Genomic DNA, 16,800 nt, shown 5'->3' on the forward strand with positions numbered 1-16,800 from the left:
TATTCTTTGGGATGTAAAGTTGTAGAGCTGTAAGGATGTGCTATGTGTAATGTAGTCTCTGTTGCTTGTTAAAGAGGAACTGCAGTCTGCTCACATAATTTGTAATAAAACATCTTTGCCATTCTCAAGTTTCCCTCCAACCACTTTGCATATTGTTTTATATATATATACACTGTAATTCTGTACTGGCCAAATATGCTGCAGAAATCTCCCTCCACCGAGTCTGGCTGCCAACATTTTAACTGTGGGCAGCTGAAGCTTCTGTCTGTTCACTTCCTGGATTTACACAGACACCCAGAGGCACACCTCCAGCTCTCATTGGCCCTCTTATGACTTCCCCCACTCCTGGCAAATTTTCACAAGAGTGAGAGAGAACTGTGAATGATGTCATAAGCTTTTTACCAGGCAAGAAACAGGAAGTGGGCTGCATAAGGTATTTACTGGCAGAAAAAAAGGTTTTGCTATCCAAAGTTAAAACAACAAGGGCAGAAGATTTAATAGATGGAAAGTTGAAAAAATGACTGACGTTCCACTTTAATAGATGTAATAAGATTCTTACTTGGTATAGGTTCTATTCATTATGAACAAGTTCTCCTAATTCCACTAGTTTTTATCTCTTGCAATTTTCTCCTAAAATGTTAAAGGATAAGTTTCACCTTTTTAGGAAAAAATAAATAAATTAATTTTTTTTTTTTTTTTGCAGGTAAAAAAATGTGCATTTATTTTTGAGCCTGTAAAGCATTGCACCAGTGATCAGCAGAACAATGGTGCCATGCAGGTCTCCTTTAGATCTGTCAGTATATCTGTGTACCGTGCATCCCATATGGGTAGCCAGATACACTGACCGGAAGAAATCGATGAACTACCACAGTGCCATGGTAGTTCATTGAGAACTAAAAGCTGACAACTGCAAAGGATGCTGGGGCTTGTAGTTCATTCTCACACACAGTACTGCTGCCACTGGGAGGAGCAGCAGGCAGTGACTGCAGCATTTTGAACATGTTTCACCCTAAAGAGGACAGGTGGGACATGTAACATGTTTCCAAAGTTTAACTTTATCCTTTAAGTTTAAATAGAAATGTTGCATGCATGCTCCCAAATGTGTGTTTGTCTTGATGTAAGCTCTGCAAGCTGCACAGCCCAAATGTCATGGGTGTTCCACACCTTCCTCCTAGTATATCATTGTTCTCTCTCCTACGTTTGCATAAGTGGCAGCAACAGTGTGGCCCCTCCAAGTCCTGTCCTGTGTCCTGCCTTCTCTTTTGATAGACGGCAACATTTAGTAAAACAAGTAAAAAGTGACTAATGAGACTGGGCAAGGGGGAGGATTTGGGTGGAAGAAAAAAAGAAAGTGGATGTGTTCCTTCAGATTGTAGCAGCATCTTAATTAATGCTGAGGGGCTATAACTGAACAGACTCTACAAGATGGTGTATGGATACAGCAAGAGAGAACACAGATTTGGACATATTCACTATTTTTTACTTTCAACCCCAGAGGTTACCCAGTAAAAAGGTCCTTTATTTATTTTTTTTATCTGCTTTAAAGGCTAAAAAATGATATGGTATTTCCACCTCAAATCTATCCTATTTTCTCCTTTTTGCCAATAAACACCCAACTGAAAATTAAGTTTTCCCAACTGAAAATCAGTTTTTAAATCCTGATCCTAGCAATATTTAGAACTATTGATTAGTGGGGATTAGCAAACTTATTTCAACCATGTTACCAATTTATCTTGACTTTCAGATTTACTCATTGAGCTGCTTGGGCACATTTGGTTTTATTTAGTGATCTTTTAATCACTTCAGCCCCCAGAGGATTTGGCTGCCCAATGACCGTGCCATTTTTGGCGAGACGGCACTGCGTCGCTTTAACGGACAATTGTGCGACGTGGCCCCTCAACAAAATTTACGTCCTTTTTTACCCCCACAAATAGAGCTTTCTTTTGATCACCTCTGTGGTTTTTATTTTTTGTGCTATGAACAAAAAAAGTGACAATTTTGAAGATGCCTTTTGCTATAAATATCTATTATATATATATATATGTGTGTGTGTGTGTGTGTGTGTGTGTGTATAAAAGTTTTTTCTCAGTTTAGGCCGATATGTGGTGGTCTACATATTTTTGGTAAAAAAATAAAAAAAAATAAGCGTATGTTGATTGGTTTGCGCAAAAGTTATAGCTCCCACCCGAAATAGGGGATAGATTTATGGAATTTTTATTAGAATTGGTGGCGATCTACTTTATTTTTAATTTTTTTTTCATCGTGACTGCGACATTATGTCGGACACATCGGGCATTTTTTTTATGCCATTTTGGAACCATTGTCATTTATACAACAATTGGGGCTATAAAAATGCACTGATTACTGTGTAAATTACACTGGCAGAAAAAGGGTTATCCACTAGGGGGCGAGGAAGGGGTTAAGCGTGTCCTAAGGAGTGATTCTAACTGTGTGGGGGCTGGGCTACCAGTGACACAACATTGACCGCTGCTCCCGATGATGGGGAGCAGTCGATCAGTGTCCTGTCACAGGCATCCTGCAGCTTCGTGACACGGCGGCAAATTCAAAGGGACGTACAGGTATGTCCCTTTGCACAACCGTGCCATTCTGCTAACGTAAATGTTCGTGCGGCGATCGGCAAGCAGTTAAAGTCAAGTTCCAGGCTTGCCAGCCACCCTACCTCCATAGGAGGAGTCACTGACCCTTTTTAATTAAATAAAAAAACTGTTTACACATAATTTTGCTTCTCCAGTGTCCTTGGTTCGGTAGCGTGAGGTCTGCCTCAATCTCTTTTTCCTCCAGTGTAGGACGCATCTTTAATGCTACATAGAGCTGTGTCATGTACTAACGTGGTACTGTTCTCTGCATCATTCTCCTGTGAGTTCAGGGTGGGGGAGGAGCCTTGACCCTCGGGGCTCACAGGAATTGGGTAAATGACACTCGGTATTGGTGAATTAGTGTTTAAAACTGCTTTTTTGTTTTTTTAAATCAAGCTGGGGACCTTTTCTTTGTCCAAGCTAACCAATGCATTGCACTACAATTGTGAAAGCCCTAATAATTAGAGCAATAATGTGTGTGGATTTACAGTCACGACACCTCAAATTTATAAACGAATGTACAGTATGTGCTGCAAGTTCACAGTGCGGTAATGCCTTTTAGTGAAAGGACAAATTCAACTGGTTAAAACGCCATTAAAAATACTGCACACTTTTTTTATGCCTTGAGTTTTAGGTGTCGCGGGGTTTGATCCTGGCACTCGCATCCAGTTCACATTGTGCTAGTAGTGAGCTCCTCGGGCAGTGATAAATGTGCTCTTTCTCCACAGAACAGTATAAAACCAGCGTCTCCTCCCAAGGTCTCCGGGTACGAGAATCTGCTCTGGACACCCACAAAACCTGAGATGACAACCTGTATAACTGAGGACATTTCACAGGTTCCTGCTTATTATAAAATCTATTGCTGAAGCTGGTACTGCTTTAGGGGACTTTAATTTTATAATTGTATTTATTTTTTCTGTTGCAGCTATTATCTCGCTATTGTGAAAATAAAACCAAACCATCATGGCAAGATCCACAAGGCATGTATACTAGGAACAGAGATCCAAGAGATGCAGGGAATAAAGAGAACAGGTGAGATTGGGGCTCATGCTATAGATATGGATCCTGTGAGATGCCATCAATCAGAAATGAGAGATCATCGGATTTCTCACCAAGAACAGCCAACTACTAAGACCTCTTCTCCTGGAACCTACTAGCATAGTACAAATAACCTTTGCAGACTTTCCTTTCTTGGCTGATGGGTAAAAACGCGCACCACTGTTGTATCGCGCTCACGTGATAGTTTTACTTTTTATTTTTTTCTGGAGTTGTATTCAATATGTGCAAAGAGAAATCGTACAAATAACCTAGAAGTATAACATTTATTAAAGATAAAGAAAATTACATCTGCTTTTATGCAGCATGGCCGACCAGGTTCTGACACATGCCTCATGAAGGCAGCTTTATATTACACACAGATGGGCTCTATTTACTAATTGGGTGACTTCTGAAGACAATTGGTTCCATTAGATTTTAGTTGGGGGTATCAGAGTAAAGGGGGCTGAATACAAATGCACACCACCCTTTTTAGATTTTTTTTTGTAAAAAAAAAAAAAAATTAAATTGGAAACCCTTTATCATTTTCCTTCCACTTCACAATTACGTGCCACTTTGTGTTGGTCTATCACATAAAATCCCAATAAAATACATTTACATTTTTGGTTGAAACATGACAAAACGTGGAAAATGTCAAGGGGTATGAATACTTTTTCTAGGCACTGTACATTGAAGCTGCATGAAGCAGAATTCTTTTTAGAATAAAGTGATTTTCTACAATCTTGCTATGCTATGAGTTTTCGCCAATATTGTCTGGACCAGTGAAGGTGGAAAATGAAAGTGATTCTAAACCTTTAAGGGGGGGGGGGGGGTACTCGTGCAGGCTTGCTCCTGAGCCCTGTCTGCATTCATAGGCACAGTGTCCTGCCCCCAACTCCCTCATCACAGGATTTGATTGACAGCAGCAGAAGCCAATGGCTCACGCTGCTATCAGTCTGCCATGGGAGGAGAGAGAGACACTGATCTCATTCACAGCGCTGGACCAAAATCAGGCTCTTGAATGCATTAGGGTAAGAAAACTTAAAGGGGTTGTAAACCCTCATGGGAAAAGCTTTCTTAGTACTTACCTAGTCGCTGTAATCCTCCGTCCGAGGATGAGCACACCATCTGTAGCTGGTGTCTCATGTCCTGATTGGATAGATTGATAGCAGCGCAGCCATTGGCTCCCGCTGCTGTCAATCAAATCCAATGACATAGCGCCAGGGAGCGGGGCCAAGTCCTGCATTCTCTATAAATGGACACAGATGCGGGACTCGGGAGTGCGCCCTCACGGGTTTCCACCAAGGAGATCGCTTCTCCAACGTGGACACTCGGTGCAGGGAGGAGCCACCAGCGCCGCTGAGGGACCCCAGAAGAGGAATATCGGGGCCACTCTGTGCAAAACTAATTGCACAGTGAAGGCAAGTATGACATTTTTTTTTTTAAACAAGGGTTTACAAACCCTTTAATGCTTTAGAACCACTTTAAGGAGGAAATACATGGTGACTATGATATGCTTTTGGATGTCTACACAAGGTTTTACAGGTTACATATATTTTTACAGTAGGGCGGGGTCTACAACAAGACCAGTGTGTGTGTGTGTGTGTGTGTTGCTCAACTACAGCAGAGAGAATTCTGAGTCTACTGCTGATAGGGTTGTTCTGTATTGCAACGCTGTGTAAATCTCAGCATTGTTTGGACAGTAATACAAATCCTTTTGGCAGGTAAAAGCACCTTTGTTCCTTTTATGTATTTTATCTGTGTATTTGCCTTATAAAACATAATTAAATTTATATATGTGCCTGTAGCATATGTGCAAGGCGGAAGGAAGTGTATGAAAGTTGATGGAGACACTGGAATTATTTTATGGAGAGCACATACAATGTGATTCTTTGACTTGTTTTGTAGACCATGAGTTTGGATATCCTGCAGTGGAGAAGCTATGAACCTTCTGAAGATTTATCCCATCTTGCATGTCTTGACCAAAACCATTTTATGACTTTGATATAAACACACCGTCCTTAGGAATTCAAGAGGACCAAAAGAGTAACTGTTTTATGAATGCAGTTCTGCTTCCTCAACGGCTAAAGGGCTGCCCTATGTCCATGGCCCTTCCAAATGGAGAGAACAGAGCCCTGCTTCCATCTATTGGTTCTTTTCATTATTTTCTGTTCCTATAAACACTGACATAATACTGTATACCATATTCATTTTTGTTTGATTCCTCCTCAGATACCTTATTATAGTGCTGAATGTAAAGTTTTAGAAGATTTAATTAATAAAATAATAATTGTACTTTTGTATTTAATAAATATTTAACATGCTGACGTTTATCAAGATGGTGTCTTGTCCATGAAAAGCAAAAAAAAAAAGTGGCGAGATGAAGCTACCAAGGCAATGTATGAAAGGGTTTCTGGGCTGGAAGTGACATTTCTAATGTTCACTGATAATCTTGTCCTGCTGTGTAATCCAGCTCTCCCTGGTGTGGGGCAGCAGGAATACAGCGCCTCTTCATTGGTGGGGACACAGGATTGTGAAAACCAAGTGTGTTATACTGCCACCTACAGGAATACTAGAAGACAACAAACTTTAGTCCTGCACACTTAGTATTGCTAGCATCCTTGTGGCCAGTTCCTAGACACAATCCTAGCTACAAATACTACAAACACACAGCTCCCGGTCCTGTCAGCAGGGGAAATGCTGATCTTCGGTTCATACAATGTATGAACCGAGGATCAGTGTTTTCCCCTAGTGAGGCCCCCCCCCCCCCCCCACAGTAAGAACACACCCAGGGACATACTTAACCCCTTCCCCGCCCCCTAGTGTTAACCCCTTCACTGCCAGTGGCATTTTTATAGTAATCCAATGCATTTTTATAGCACTGATCGCTATAAAAATGCCAATGGTCCCAAAAATGTGTCCGCCATAATGTTGCAATACCGAAAAAAAAATCGCTGATCGCCGCCATTACTAGTAAAAAAAAAAAAGGGGGAAAAAATGTTTTTTTATATATTTTTGGGGGATATTTATTATAGCAAAATGTAAAAAATATAAATTTTTTTCAAAATTGTCGCTCTATTTTTGTTTATAGCCAAAAACTAAAAACCGCAGAGGTGATCAAATACCACCAAAAGAAAGCTCTATTTGTGGGGGAAAAAAGCACGCCAATTTTGTTTGGGAGCCACGTCGCACGACCGCACAATTGTCTGTTAAAGCGACGCAGTCCCGAATCGCAAAAAGTACTCTGGTCTTTGGGCAGCAATATGGTCCGGGGGTTAAGTAGTTAATAAACATTCACTTACCAGTCCAGGGATGTAGTGCTGTCCACACCTGGGCCTGAGTTTAACCTTTTCCTGGCACATATAGGCATCCCTAAGTAAACACTTTCATGTTCTGAGTGCGCACTCCCAGCACAGTAGTAAAAGCTGGTACTGATAGCTCGTAATGCAAATTAGATTTTTGGCATTTTAAGTTTGTTCAAACTAGGGATTCCCGACAGGCAGGGAAGAATATGTTAAAACCTACCCCAAAAAATAAGCCCTACTGGGTCTTTTGTTGCCAACATTAATATAAGACTCAGGGTTATTTTCAGGGGGAAACAAGGTACATCATGCATTCAAAGGAGCTGTCCATGCAAAAATTAAAGCAATCCGTCAGATAGCAGCAACATTAGGAGTGGCCAAAACTGTTTGGTACATTCTGGGGGGGGGGGGGGGTGGCCTGACATCCACGGAAGACAGTGGTGGATGATCACAGAATCCTCTCTATGGTAAAGAAAACCCCATTCACAGCAACCAGACAAGTGAAGGACACTCTCCAGGAGGTGGGTAGAAGTCGACCGATATTTGGCCATTTTTGATAAATCGGCATCGGCTGATTATTATACAGATCATGCCGATATCTTAACACCGTGCCCACAAGTGTTCCTCTCTTCTCCACACTCCGTTGGCAGAGCGGCGCTTGACGCTGCCAGAGCCACTGAGTGTGTGAAACTGACACCTAACTGAATGCAGAGAGTGGAGCTGTCAAAATTGAGCATTGATGTCAGGGGTGGGTGGGACCGCACCTGTCAAGCAACAGCCAATGGGATGGGATCTGGGCAGGCTGCTATGTGTATGTGGCCCAGCCCACTTTCTTAAGCAGCCCAATAATTGGCTGGAGTTTGATAGCTGCTGGGTCCCACCCACCCCCAACATTTGACAGCTCCTCGCTCTACATTCAGTTGTTAGTTTCACACCTGCCAGTACTAATCAGTGCCACCTGTACTGAGGACATCAAGTGTGTGGTAGAGTGACAGGAGCAAGCAGGGGGGAGTGGAGTGGGCGAGTTTAAAAAAAACAACTAAATATCGGCATCGGCCAGAGAAAAACCCATATCGGTCGACCTCTAGAGGTGGGAGTATCATTGTCAGTCTACAATCAAGAGAAGACTTCAAAAGAGCAAATACAAAGGGTTTGCCACAAGGTGCAAACCATTCATAAGCCTGAAGAATAGAAAAGCCAGATTAGACTTTGCAACAAAAAAAAATAAACATCTAAAAAAGCCAGACCAGTTCTGGAAAAGCATTCTTTGGACGGATGAAACTAAGATTAATCTGTACCAGAATGGCAGAAAGAAAACAAGTGTAGAGAAGGCTTGGAACAGCTCATGATCCAAAGCACACCTCACCTGTAAAACATTGTGGATACAGTGTGATGACATGGGCATGCATGGCTTCCAGTGGCACTGGGTCATTGGTGTTTAGAGATATACTCTCAGCCAGTGGCGGTTCGTCCATAGAGGGCGCTGGAGCGCCGCCCCCTCTGGCTCTCACCGCCACTGAGTGAAATAACAGATTCATGCATTGCACGAATCTATGTTATTTTCGCCGCTGCCGCTGTTATTCAGATGGTCGGCGCTCAATGTCCGGCCATCTGAATAACGCCAGCTGGTTGGCTGTAGGGAAATGTCTATCAAAGCCAACGGCTCTGATAGGCTTTCCCAATACAGCCCTCGGGTCCCGGAAGCTTATTCTCGGAGCGCACAGACTGTACGCCCCTTGAATAAGATGACAGGCGTCTCAGCCAATCACGTTGGCCGGTTCTGGCTACCTGTAACCTGATTGGCTGAGACGCCTGTCAGTCATCGAGGGCGGGAGAAGACATCGTGGGACGTGGATGCCTGACTCCAGTAAAGGTAAGTGCCGGGGGGGGAGATAACGCAATTTACAGGGCACAGTGGGGACAATTGGCACAGCGGCGACCATTAAAGGGCACAGTGGCTGCGTTTATTGGCATGGCACAGTGGTGACAATGTATGGCACAGTGGCTGCGTTTAATGGCATGGCACAGTGGTGACAATGGATGGCACAGTGGTGACAATGGATGGCACAGTGGCTGCGTTTAATGGCATGGCACAGTGGTGACAATGGCATGGCACAGTGACTGCGTTTAATGGCATGGCACAGTGGTGTGAATTGATGGCACAGTGGCTGCATTTGATGGCATGTAACAGTGGCTGCGTTTGGGCACAGTGAGACTGCAATTTTTTTTTTCCTTTGCGCCCCCCCAAAAATTTTGAGCACCAGCCGCCACTGCTCTCAGCCCAGATTTAGCCAAATGCAGCGAAGTTGATTGGATGGCGCTTCACAATACAGATGGACAATGATCTAAAACACTGCAAAAGCAACCCAGGAGGTTTTGAAGGAAAATAATTGAATTATTCTGCAATTGCTGAAGGCATAACGACCCACAAAGAACAACTGAAGACAGCTGCAGTTAGAGCCTGGCAAAGCATCAGAAAGGAGGAAACCCAGTCTTTGGTAATGTCCATGGGTTCCAGACTTGAGGCAGTCATTGCCAGTAAAGAATTCTCAGCAAAATAAAGGGATTTTTAATACAGCTTACCTGTAAAATCCTTTTCTTGGAGTACATCACGGGACACAGAGCGGCATATTCATTACTATACGGGTTATATGGAGTACCTTCAGGTGATGGACACTGGCAATCTCAAACAGGCAATCCCCTACCTATATAACCCCCTCTCATAAAGGGAGTACCTCAGTTTTGTAGCAAGCAGTATGCCTCCCAAAATGTTCCCCATAAGAGGGGTGGGAGCTCTGTGTCCCGTGATGTACTCCAAGAAAAGGATTTTACAGGTAAGCTGTATTAAAAATCCCTTTTTCTTTCTCGTACATCACGGGACACAGAGCGGCATATTCATTACAATACGGGATGTCCGAAAGCAATGCTTTATTGAGGGGAGGGAGACATCTCCACCAGACAAAAGGATTTAATTCAGAGGTAAACTCAAATAATAATAAATCCAACTTAGTCAAGAAAATAAATTTAAATTCAAATCAAGGGTGCCCCTGGTCCCGAGGGTCTTGAATCGCAGCCTGTAGTACTGCCTGCCCAAAGGCTGCATCTGCACTCCTTCTCACGTCCAACTGGTAAAATGTTGTAAACGTGTGGACTGACGACCAGGTTGCCACCTTGCATACTTGAGCCATAGAGATCTGATGGTGTGCTGCCCAGGAGGCGCCCATGGCCCTGGTAGAATGAGCCTTTATTGACAAAAGGAGGAGGCAACCTCTTCAAGCCGTAGGCCTGAGTGATTAACTGTTTAATCCATCTCGAGATGGTGGATTTTGCGGCTGCCTGTCCCTTCTTGGGCCCATCCGGTAAAATGAACAACACATCTGTTTTCCGAATCTTCTCTGTAGCTTTGAGATAGGCCTTCAAGGCCCTGACAATATCCAAGGTATGCAGCAACCCTTCCTTTCTAGAAGTGGGTTTCGAAAAGAAGGATGGTAGTACCAAATCCTGGTTTAGGTGAAAACTGGATATAACCTTTGGTAGGAAGGATGGGTGAGGACGGAGAACCACCCTGTCTTTATGCAGAATGAGATATGGTTCCTTACAAGATAAGGCTGCCAACTCTGACACTCTTCTAGCAGAGACCATGGCGACCAGAAATACCAACTTCCTTGTCAGTAAAACCAAAAGAATTTCAGCCAACGGCTCAAAGGGCTGTTTCTGTAGAGTTGACAGAACAAGATTTAAGTCCCACGGACAAAGTGGTGACTTAACCGGGGGATTAATACGTAAGACCCCCTGCATGAAGGTTTTAACCAGAGAGTGGGTGGCCAGCGGCCTTTGAAACCAAACTGACAAAGCTGAAATCTGTCATTTGATTGTGCTTAATGCCAGGTTTTTATCCACTCCTAGCTGGAGAAAAATTAACACTCTATCAATGGTATACTTGCGGGAGTGCCATTTTTTGGACTCACACCAGCCTACGTAGGCCCTCCAAACCCTGTAATAAATTACTCTGGAGACTGGCTTTCTAGCCTTAATCAGGGTAGAGATTACCTGACTAGACCGACCTCTACCCCTGAGAATCAGGGATTCAGCCGCCAGGTCGTCAAATTTAGACGCCGTAATGCAGGGTGGAGGATCGGGCCTTGCGAGAGTAGGTCTGGTCATAGAGGAAGAGTCCAAGGGTCCCCCGCTGCCATCTTTATGACTAGTGAGTACCATGACCTCCGGGGCCAAGCTGGAGCTACCAAGATGACTGGCCTGTGCTCCACTCTGATCCTGCGCAACAGGCGGGGTAGTAATTGTAGCGGGGTAAAGGCATATAGAAGTTTGAACTGATGCCAAGGGCAAACCAACGCATCGGTTCCGCAGGCCATCGGGTCCCTTGTCCGGGACATGAACCTGTCTAGCTTCTTGTTGAATCTCGATGCCATGACGTCCACGTCTGGAACTCCCCACCTCTGGCAGATTGTCTGAAAAACTTGGGGATGTAGAGACCATTCCCCTGGCGACAGAGTTTGGCGACTTAGGAAGTCTGCCTGCAGGTTGTCCACTCCGGGAATAAATATTGCCGATATGCAGGGTACATGAGCCTCTGCCCATAGAAAAATCAAGCTCACCTCTCTGAGCGGCTTGACTCTTGGTTCCCCCTTGGTGGTTTATATATGCCACCGCTGTGGCATTGTCTGACTGTATTCTCACCGGGGACCCCTGCAATTTGGATGTCCATGCCAGGAGGGCTAGCCGAGCAGCTCTGATCTCCAAGACATTGATGGGCAGCTGTCTCTCCTCCTCTGCCCAAGTTCCCTGGCGAGTGTACCCATCCAAGACCGCGCCCCAGCCTTTCAGACTGGCGTCTGTGGTCACTACCTTCCAGGCTACGGGGCTGAAAGACTTTCCCTTCAGAAGATTCTGAGGGTTTAACCACCAGCACAGACTCTGCCGGACCTTTGATGACAGTGTCAAAGGAAAATCCAAGGCCTGTGCTCTCCTGCTCCAAGCTGCCAGAATGGCTGCCTGTAGGATGCGAGTGTGGCTCTGTGCGTATGGTACCGCCTCGAACGTGGCCACTAACTTGCCTAGTAGTCGCATACATAGGCGAATAGTTGGTTCTCTTTTTCTTAGAACCACATGAATCAATTCTTTGATCGCCTCGACCATTACCAGGGGCAGGAACACCTTTTGCCGTTCCGTATCCAACCTCATGCCGAGATATTCCAACTGCTTTGTGGGTTGAAATGCCGATTTTTCTCGGTTTAGGACCCAGCCGAATCTTCGAGGTACTGAACCGTGAAGGCTACTGCCCGCTCCAGGCAAGGAGGCGAGTGATCTATGATTAAGAGGTCGTCCAAGTATGCTAGGACAGTGACCCCTTGGATCCTTAGATTGGCTAGAACTGGAGCTAGGACCTTCGTGGACATGGGGGGCTGTAGCTAGCCCGAAAGGGAGAGCTACAAATTGGAAGTGACGCTGAGCCACCGCGAAGCGCAAAAATCTTTGATGTAGCTGAAAGTTCGGTACATGAAGGTAAGCATCCTTTATGTCTATAGAGGCCAGAAAATCGTTCTTCTGGAGGGCGGCGGATGCTGACCGAACGGATTCCATCCGGAACGAGTGAACCTTTAGGTAAACGTTTAAACCCTTTAGGTCCAAAATTGGTCTGACATCGCCGTTGGGTTTTGGTATGATAAACAGATTGGAGTAGAAACCTAGCCCTTGCTCTTGGGCGGGTACCTCTACTATCAAGCCCTTGCAAAGCAGATGATCTAAAGCCGCCAGCAACGAGGCCCTTTTTATCGGATCGTTTGGTACCTTCGATTCCTGAAAATGAGGAAGGGGAAACTCCTGAAATTCTAATCTGTAGCCTGTGGCCACAGAGGACCGGACCCATTTGTCGGGGGACCAGTTCTTCAACCATAAGAGCCTTCTCATATGCACTAAAAATAGTGACAAACGAGACGCCTGTTGGATGGAATCCTTTGCAGGGATATGCAATTAGCGGACCTCCAGCTGTTGCAAAACTACAAGTCCCATCATGCTTCTGCCTCTGAGTGTTATGCTTGTGGCTGTCAGAGTCTTGCTATGCCTCATGGGATTTGTAGTTCTGCAACATCTGGAGGTCCGCTAATTGCATATCACTGCTTTATAGCATCACCGCAAAACACAGAGCTCTGGGTATGTCGGCTAAGTCCTCTGCCTGCTAGGCGGGAATTTCCTTAAGCATTTGTTTTGTCTGGTCTTTTAACGCCTGACAAACACCAATTGCAGCTACTGCTGGCTGCACCACTGCTCCTGCCGTAGAAAAAGATGCCTTTAAAAGTGTCTCTAAACATTTATCAACCGGGTCCTTAAACATTTGTATGTTTTCCACCGGGCAAGTTAATGACTTATTTACACAGGAGATGGCTGCGTCCACAGCTGGGAGCACCCACTTCTTTGAAAATTTCTCTTCCATAGGGTAGATAACAGAAAATCTCTTAGGCGGCAGAAAAATTCTGTCCGGTCGTACCCAATCCTGGAAGATCAAATCCTCTAACAGAGGATGGACCGGAAAAACTGTGTTACTCAAAGGCGCTTTCAAAGAGCCCAAAGAGGATACAGCAGGAACCTGAGGCTCTGGTAAGGGCAACTTAAATGCCGAGCGGACCATGTCTGTCAAAGACTGGACCCACAGACTCTCCGCTTGGGAGGCGGAGAACGGTTCCTCAATAGTAGATTCTTCAATCTCTGAACCCTCTAGGTTCTGGTCCAACCGATCCTCCTGAAACTCTACTTCCTCCGGAGAGAGAATCTCAGCATCCGAGGATACATACTTAGGCAATGGGGATCTAGTCCGCTTCTTGCCTGGAATAGAATTAGCGATCATAGCTGCTAATCTTTTTTTCTAGCGCCCCCCCCTAGAGTGACAGCTAGCATCTCCTCTGTGACAAACAGGGTTGGGCGGATCTGGGCCAGCCTCAGCACCAGACCCCCCTAATGGCTCATCCAAGGCGACCACCACTGGATTAATAGGTGAGGAGAGTACTGGCATAGCCTGACCAATATCCTCAGAATCCGAGGGGGAACCCCTTTTGTTTCTTGGCATTTTTTGCACCCTTTGATCCCAAGCCTTTGGGAGCCATGATACAATACCGAGGCACTCCGCATACAACAACTGACTGTTGTAGCCAGGAGATACAATATAGGGTTTAGGGAACAAAAGTACTACTAATGTCCAAAACCGGTGGGGAGAAAAAAAAAAAACAGTAGGTTTATATGTTTTTTTTTTAACAATACTGCCCCACCAATTTTTGCCAGTATCCACCTGCTGCAAAGGGGATTTAGGCTTGAAAAATAGCTAGTTTGGAGCTAGCTCCAGAATTGCAATACTCCCTTGCGCCACTGTAAACAGCTGTTGCCGCCGCTCTGTGTCCTTCTCCTCACAGCTCAGCTTCAGACTGAGCTAGGTCTAGCGATGAGGAAGCAACGCCCCTTCCTCCCGACCCTGCGTGACACTCCCCGCCCGGCGCGAATCTATTTGCCATATAACGTGCACGCAGGGAGGGGAACACACGCCGAGGAGACATGCTGCAGCTCCATGGGACACAGAGCAGCACATCCTGCACGGCCCCCGGCCAGGTAAGAACATCTTTTAGGCCCCTAAGGAACCTCTTAGTTCTGGGACAGGATCTAGACAACAAGCCCCTTCCCAACCTGCGCGAAGCAAAATAGATAGCAGCAAAACAAGAATTGACCAGGGAGATCTAGTGCTGGGGAAGAAAAAATAGACCATCCTGTCTTACACAGACATAGTGGACCAAGGCTGCCAATGCAGGAGCATACTCAGGCTAACTCCCCAAAGATTTCCCCTGGAGAGCCTGCTGTCGAACCAAGTCCCGCAGGCTCCCCTCTTACCTGCTCCATGCCGCAGGACGTTTGCATAGCAAGTGGTCCAATCTTCCCCCATCTCCGTGGGTAGCGTACTAGACCTTCAGGCCCTGGGGTCCTGGAAGGAACCCTCTGTCCTGGACCTATACAGCACCCTGGCAAACAGGCTTCTTTTGGCTCTAAAAAAAGGCTCCAAGTCCTGGGCCCAGCCCTCTAAAAAGAGAAGCATTATAGGCAAAACCCCACGGTTTGGGGCCCGGGTACTGTCCACTTTGGCTCTGAGGCACCTTGGACAGATCCGGTTAGCCTGCCTTGATCCCAAGGATGTGGAGGCAAAGCTATTCCATGGCCAACACCTAAGACACTGGCAAAAAAACTGAGGTACTCCCTCTATGGGAGGGGGTTATATAGGGAGGGGACTTCCTGTTTGAGATTGCCATCACCTAAAGGTACTCCATATAACCCGTATAGTAATGAATATGCCGCTCTGTGTCCCGTGATGTACGAGAAAGAAATTAGCATTTTATGATTAGATTTGTCCAATTACAGTTGAGCCCCTGAAAATAAGGGGGGGGGGACTGTGTATAAAAATAGTTGCCGTTCCTAAAATCTGTACTTGATTTTTATGTCCAACCCCTTGAATTAAAGCTGAAAGTCTGCACTTCAAATTCATTTGGATTGTTTCATTTTATTTGTGGCATACACAGCCAAAAGCATAAAAATTGTGCCCATGTCCAAATATGCATGGACCAAACTTGTTCCCAAAAGTGAACTTATTCTTTAACCCTTTTAGAGTCAAAGCAGTTTTTTGAAAAAGTAATTTTACGCCTGCCAATTATAAAAAGCCCCCAAACATATTTTCTGAAAGCAGAGATCGTATACAATAAAACAGCAATAGTTCCAATTTTTTGTAACATGATATTATTGCATGGGTTTGGGAAACAATTTCTGTTAAAAACAAAAAGTGAATTTTTAAGAGCACAAATATACGCAATAGATTACACAATTTTGTGGGTAAAAGTTAAGAGACAAGGTTGCGCCATATTTCATTGACTTGACTAATAAAAAAAATAAGGATAAAATGTGATTGCCTAATAGCACTGTACACATTACTTCCTTGTTAGTAAATATTGTAATGCTATATTAACCACTTCCAGACCCCCCACTGTGTATTTAAATCGCTACTTTGACAGTAAACACCATTGTTATGGCAGCAGATCGCTTTCATTTTCTTCAACAGCGGGTGGTCTGCTTTAAGATAAAAGTGGTCTCTGCGGCAGATTCGCCACAAGATCACTTTTTTTATTGGTGGCAGGTGAGGTGCCCACCCCCCTCCCGGTCCGATGCTGTCCCCTGAGAGGTAAGAAGTCGAGTGAGGGAATGATGGCCTCAACTATGCCATGAGCGACAAACAAACAATCACTTCCGCCCAACAGACAATTTTTTTTTATTGCATTTAAATTTGACCCCAGATCTCACATTAAAGAGGTCCTGTCATGCTTTTGCTTTATTACAAGGGATGTTTACATTCCTTGTAATAGGAATAAAAGTGATCCAATTTTTTTTTATTTTTTTAAAGCACGGTGTAAAAATAAAATCCTTTTTTTTTTTTTTTAAGCGCCCCATCCCTCCATGCTCACGTGCAAAAGCGAATGCATACGCAAGTCACGCCCACATATGTAAACTATGTTCAAACCACACGTGAAGTTTTGCTGCGATCATTAGAGTGAGAGCAATATTTTCAGCAAAGGACCTCAAACTCAAAACTGGTAACTTGTTATTGAAATTGTTAAACGTCACCTATGGAGATTTTGTGTCAAAGTTTGTCGCCATTCCATGAGCGGGCACAATTTGTAGCATATGTTGGGTATCACTTTACTCAGCGTAACAATATCTTTCACAAAAAAAAAAAAAAAAATGAACTGGGCTTTTTTTTCTTTTTATTAAAAAAAGTTGTCCCCAAAAAAATATTGCGTTTGTAAGACCGTAAAGAATTGCAACTA

General features: G+C 44.5%; 1 protein-coding gene across 2 annotated transcripts in view; it reads left to right on the plus strand.

The window, feature by feature from the left end:
* Window positions 1–5,969, plus strand: part of SKA3 (spindle and kinetochore associated complex subunit 3) — a 60,846-nt gene extending 54,877 nt beyond the window's left edge. For both annotated transcript variants that reach the window (XM_040340526.1, XM_040340527.1), the window contains exons 11-13: window positions 3,326–3,433; window positions 3,523–3,629; window positions 5,541–5,969. In XM_040340526.1, coding sequence (XP_040196460.1) covers window positions 3,326–3,433; window positions 3,523–3,629; window positions 5,541–5,547 — 222 coding nt within the window. In that variant the 3' untranslated portion in view covers window positions 5,548–5,969. The remainder of the gene's footprint in view (window positions 1–3,325; window positions 3,434–3,522; window positions 3,630–5,540) is intronic.
* Window positions 5,970–16,800: the final 10,831 nt, after the last annotated feature.

Source organism: Rana temporaria, chromosome 2 (genome assembly GCF_905171775.1).
Source record: "Rana temporaria chromosome 2, aRanTem1.1, whole genome shotgun sequence".
Classification (NCBI taxonomy): Eukaryota; Metazoa; Chordata; class Amphibia; order Anura; family Ranidae; genus Rana; species Rana temporaria.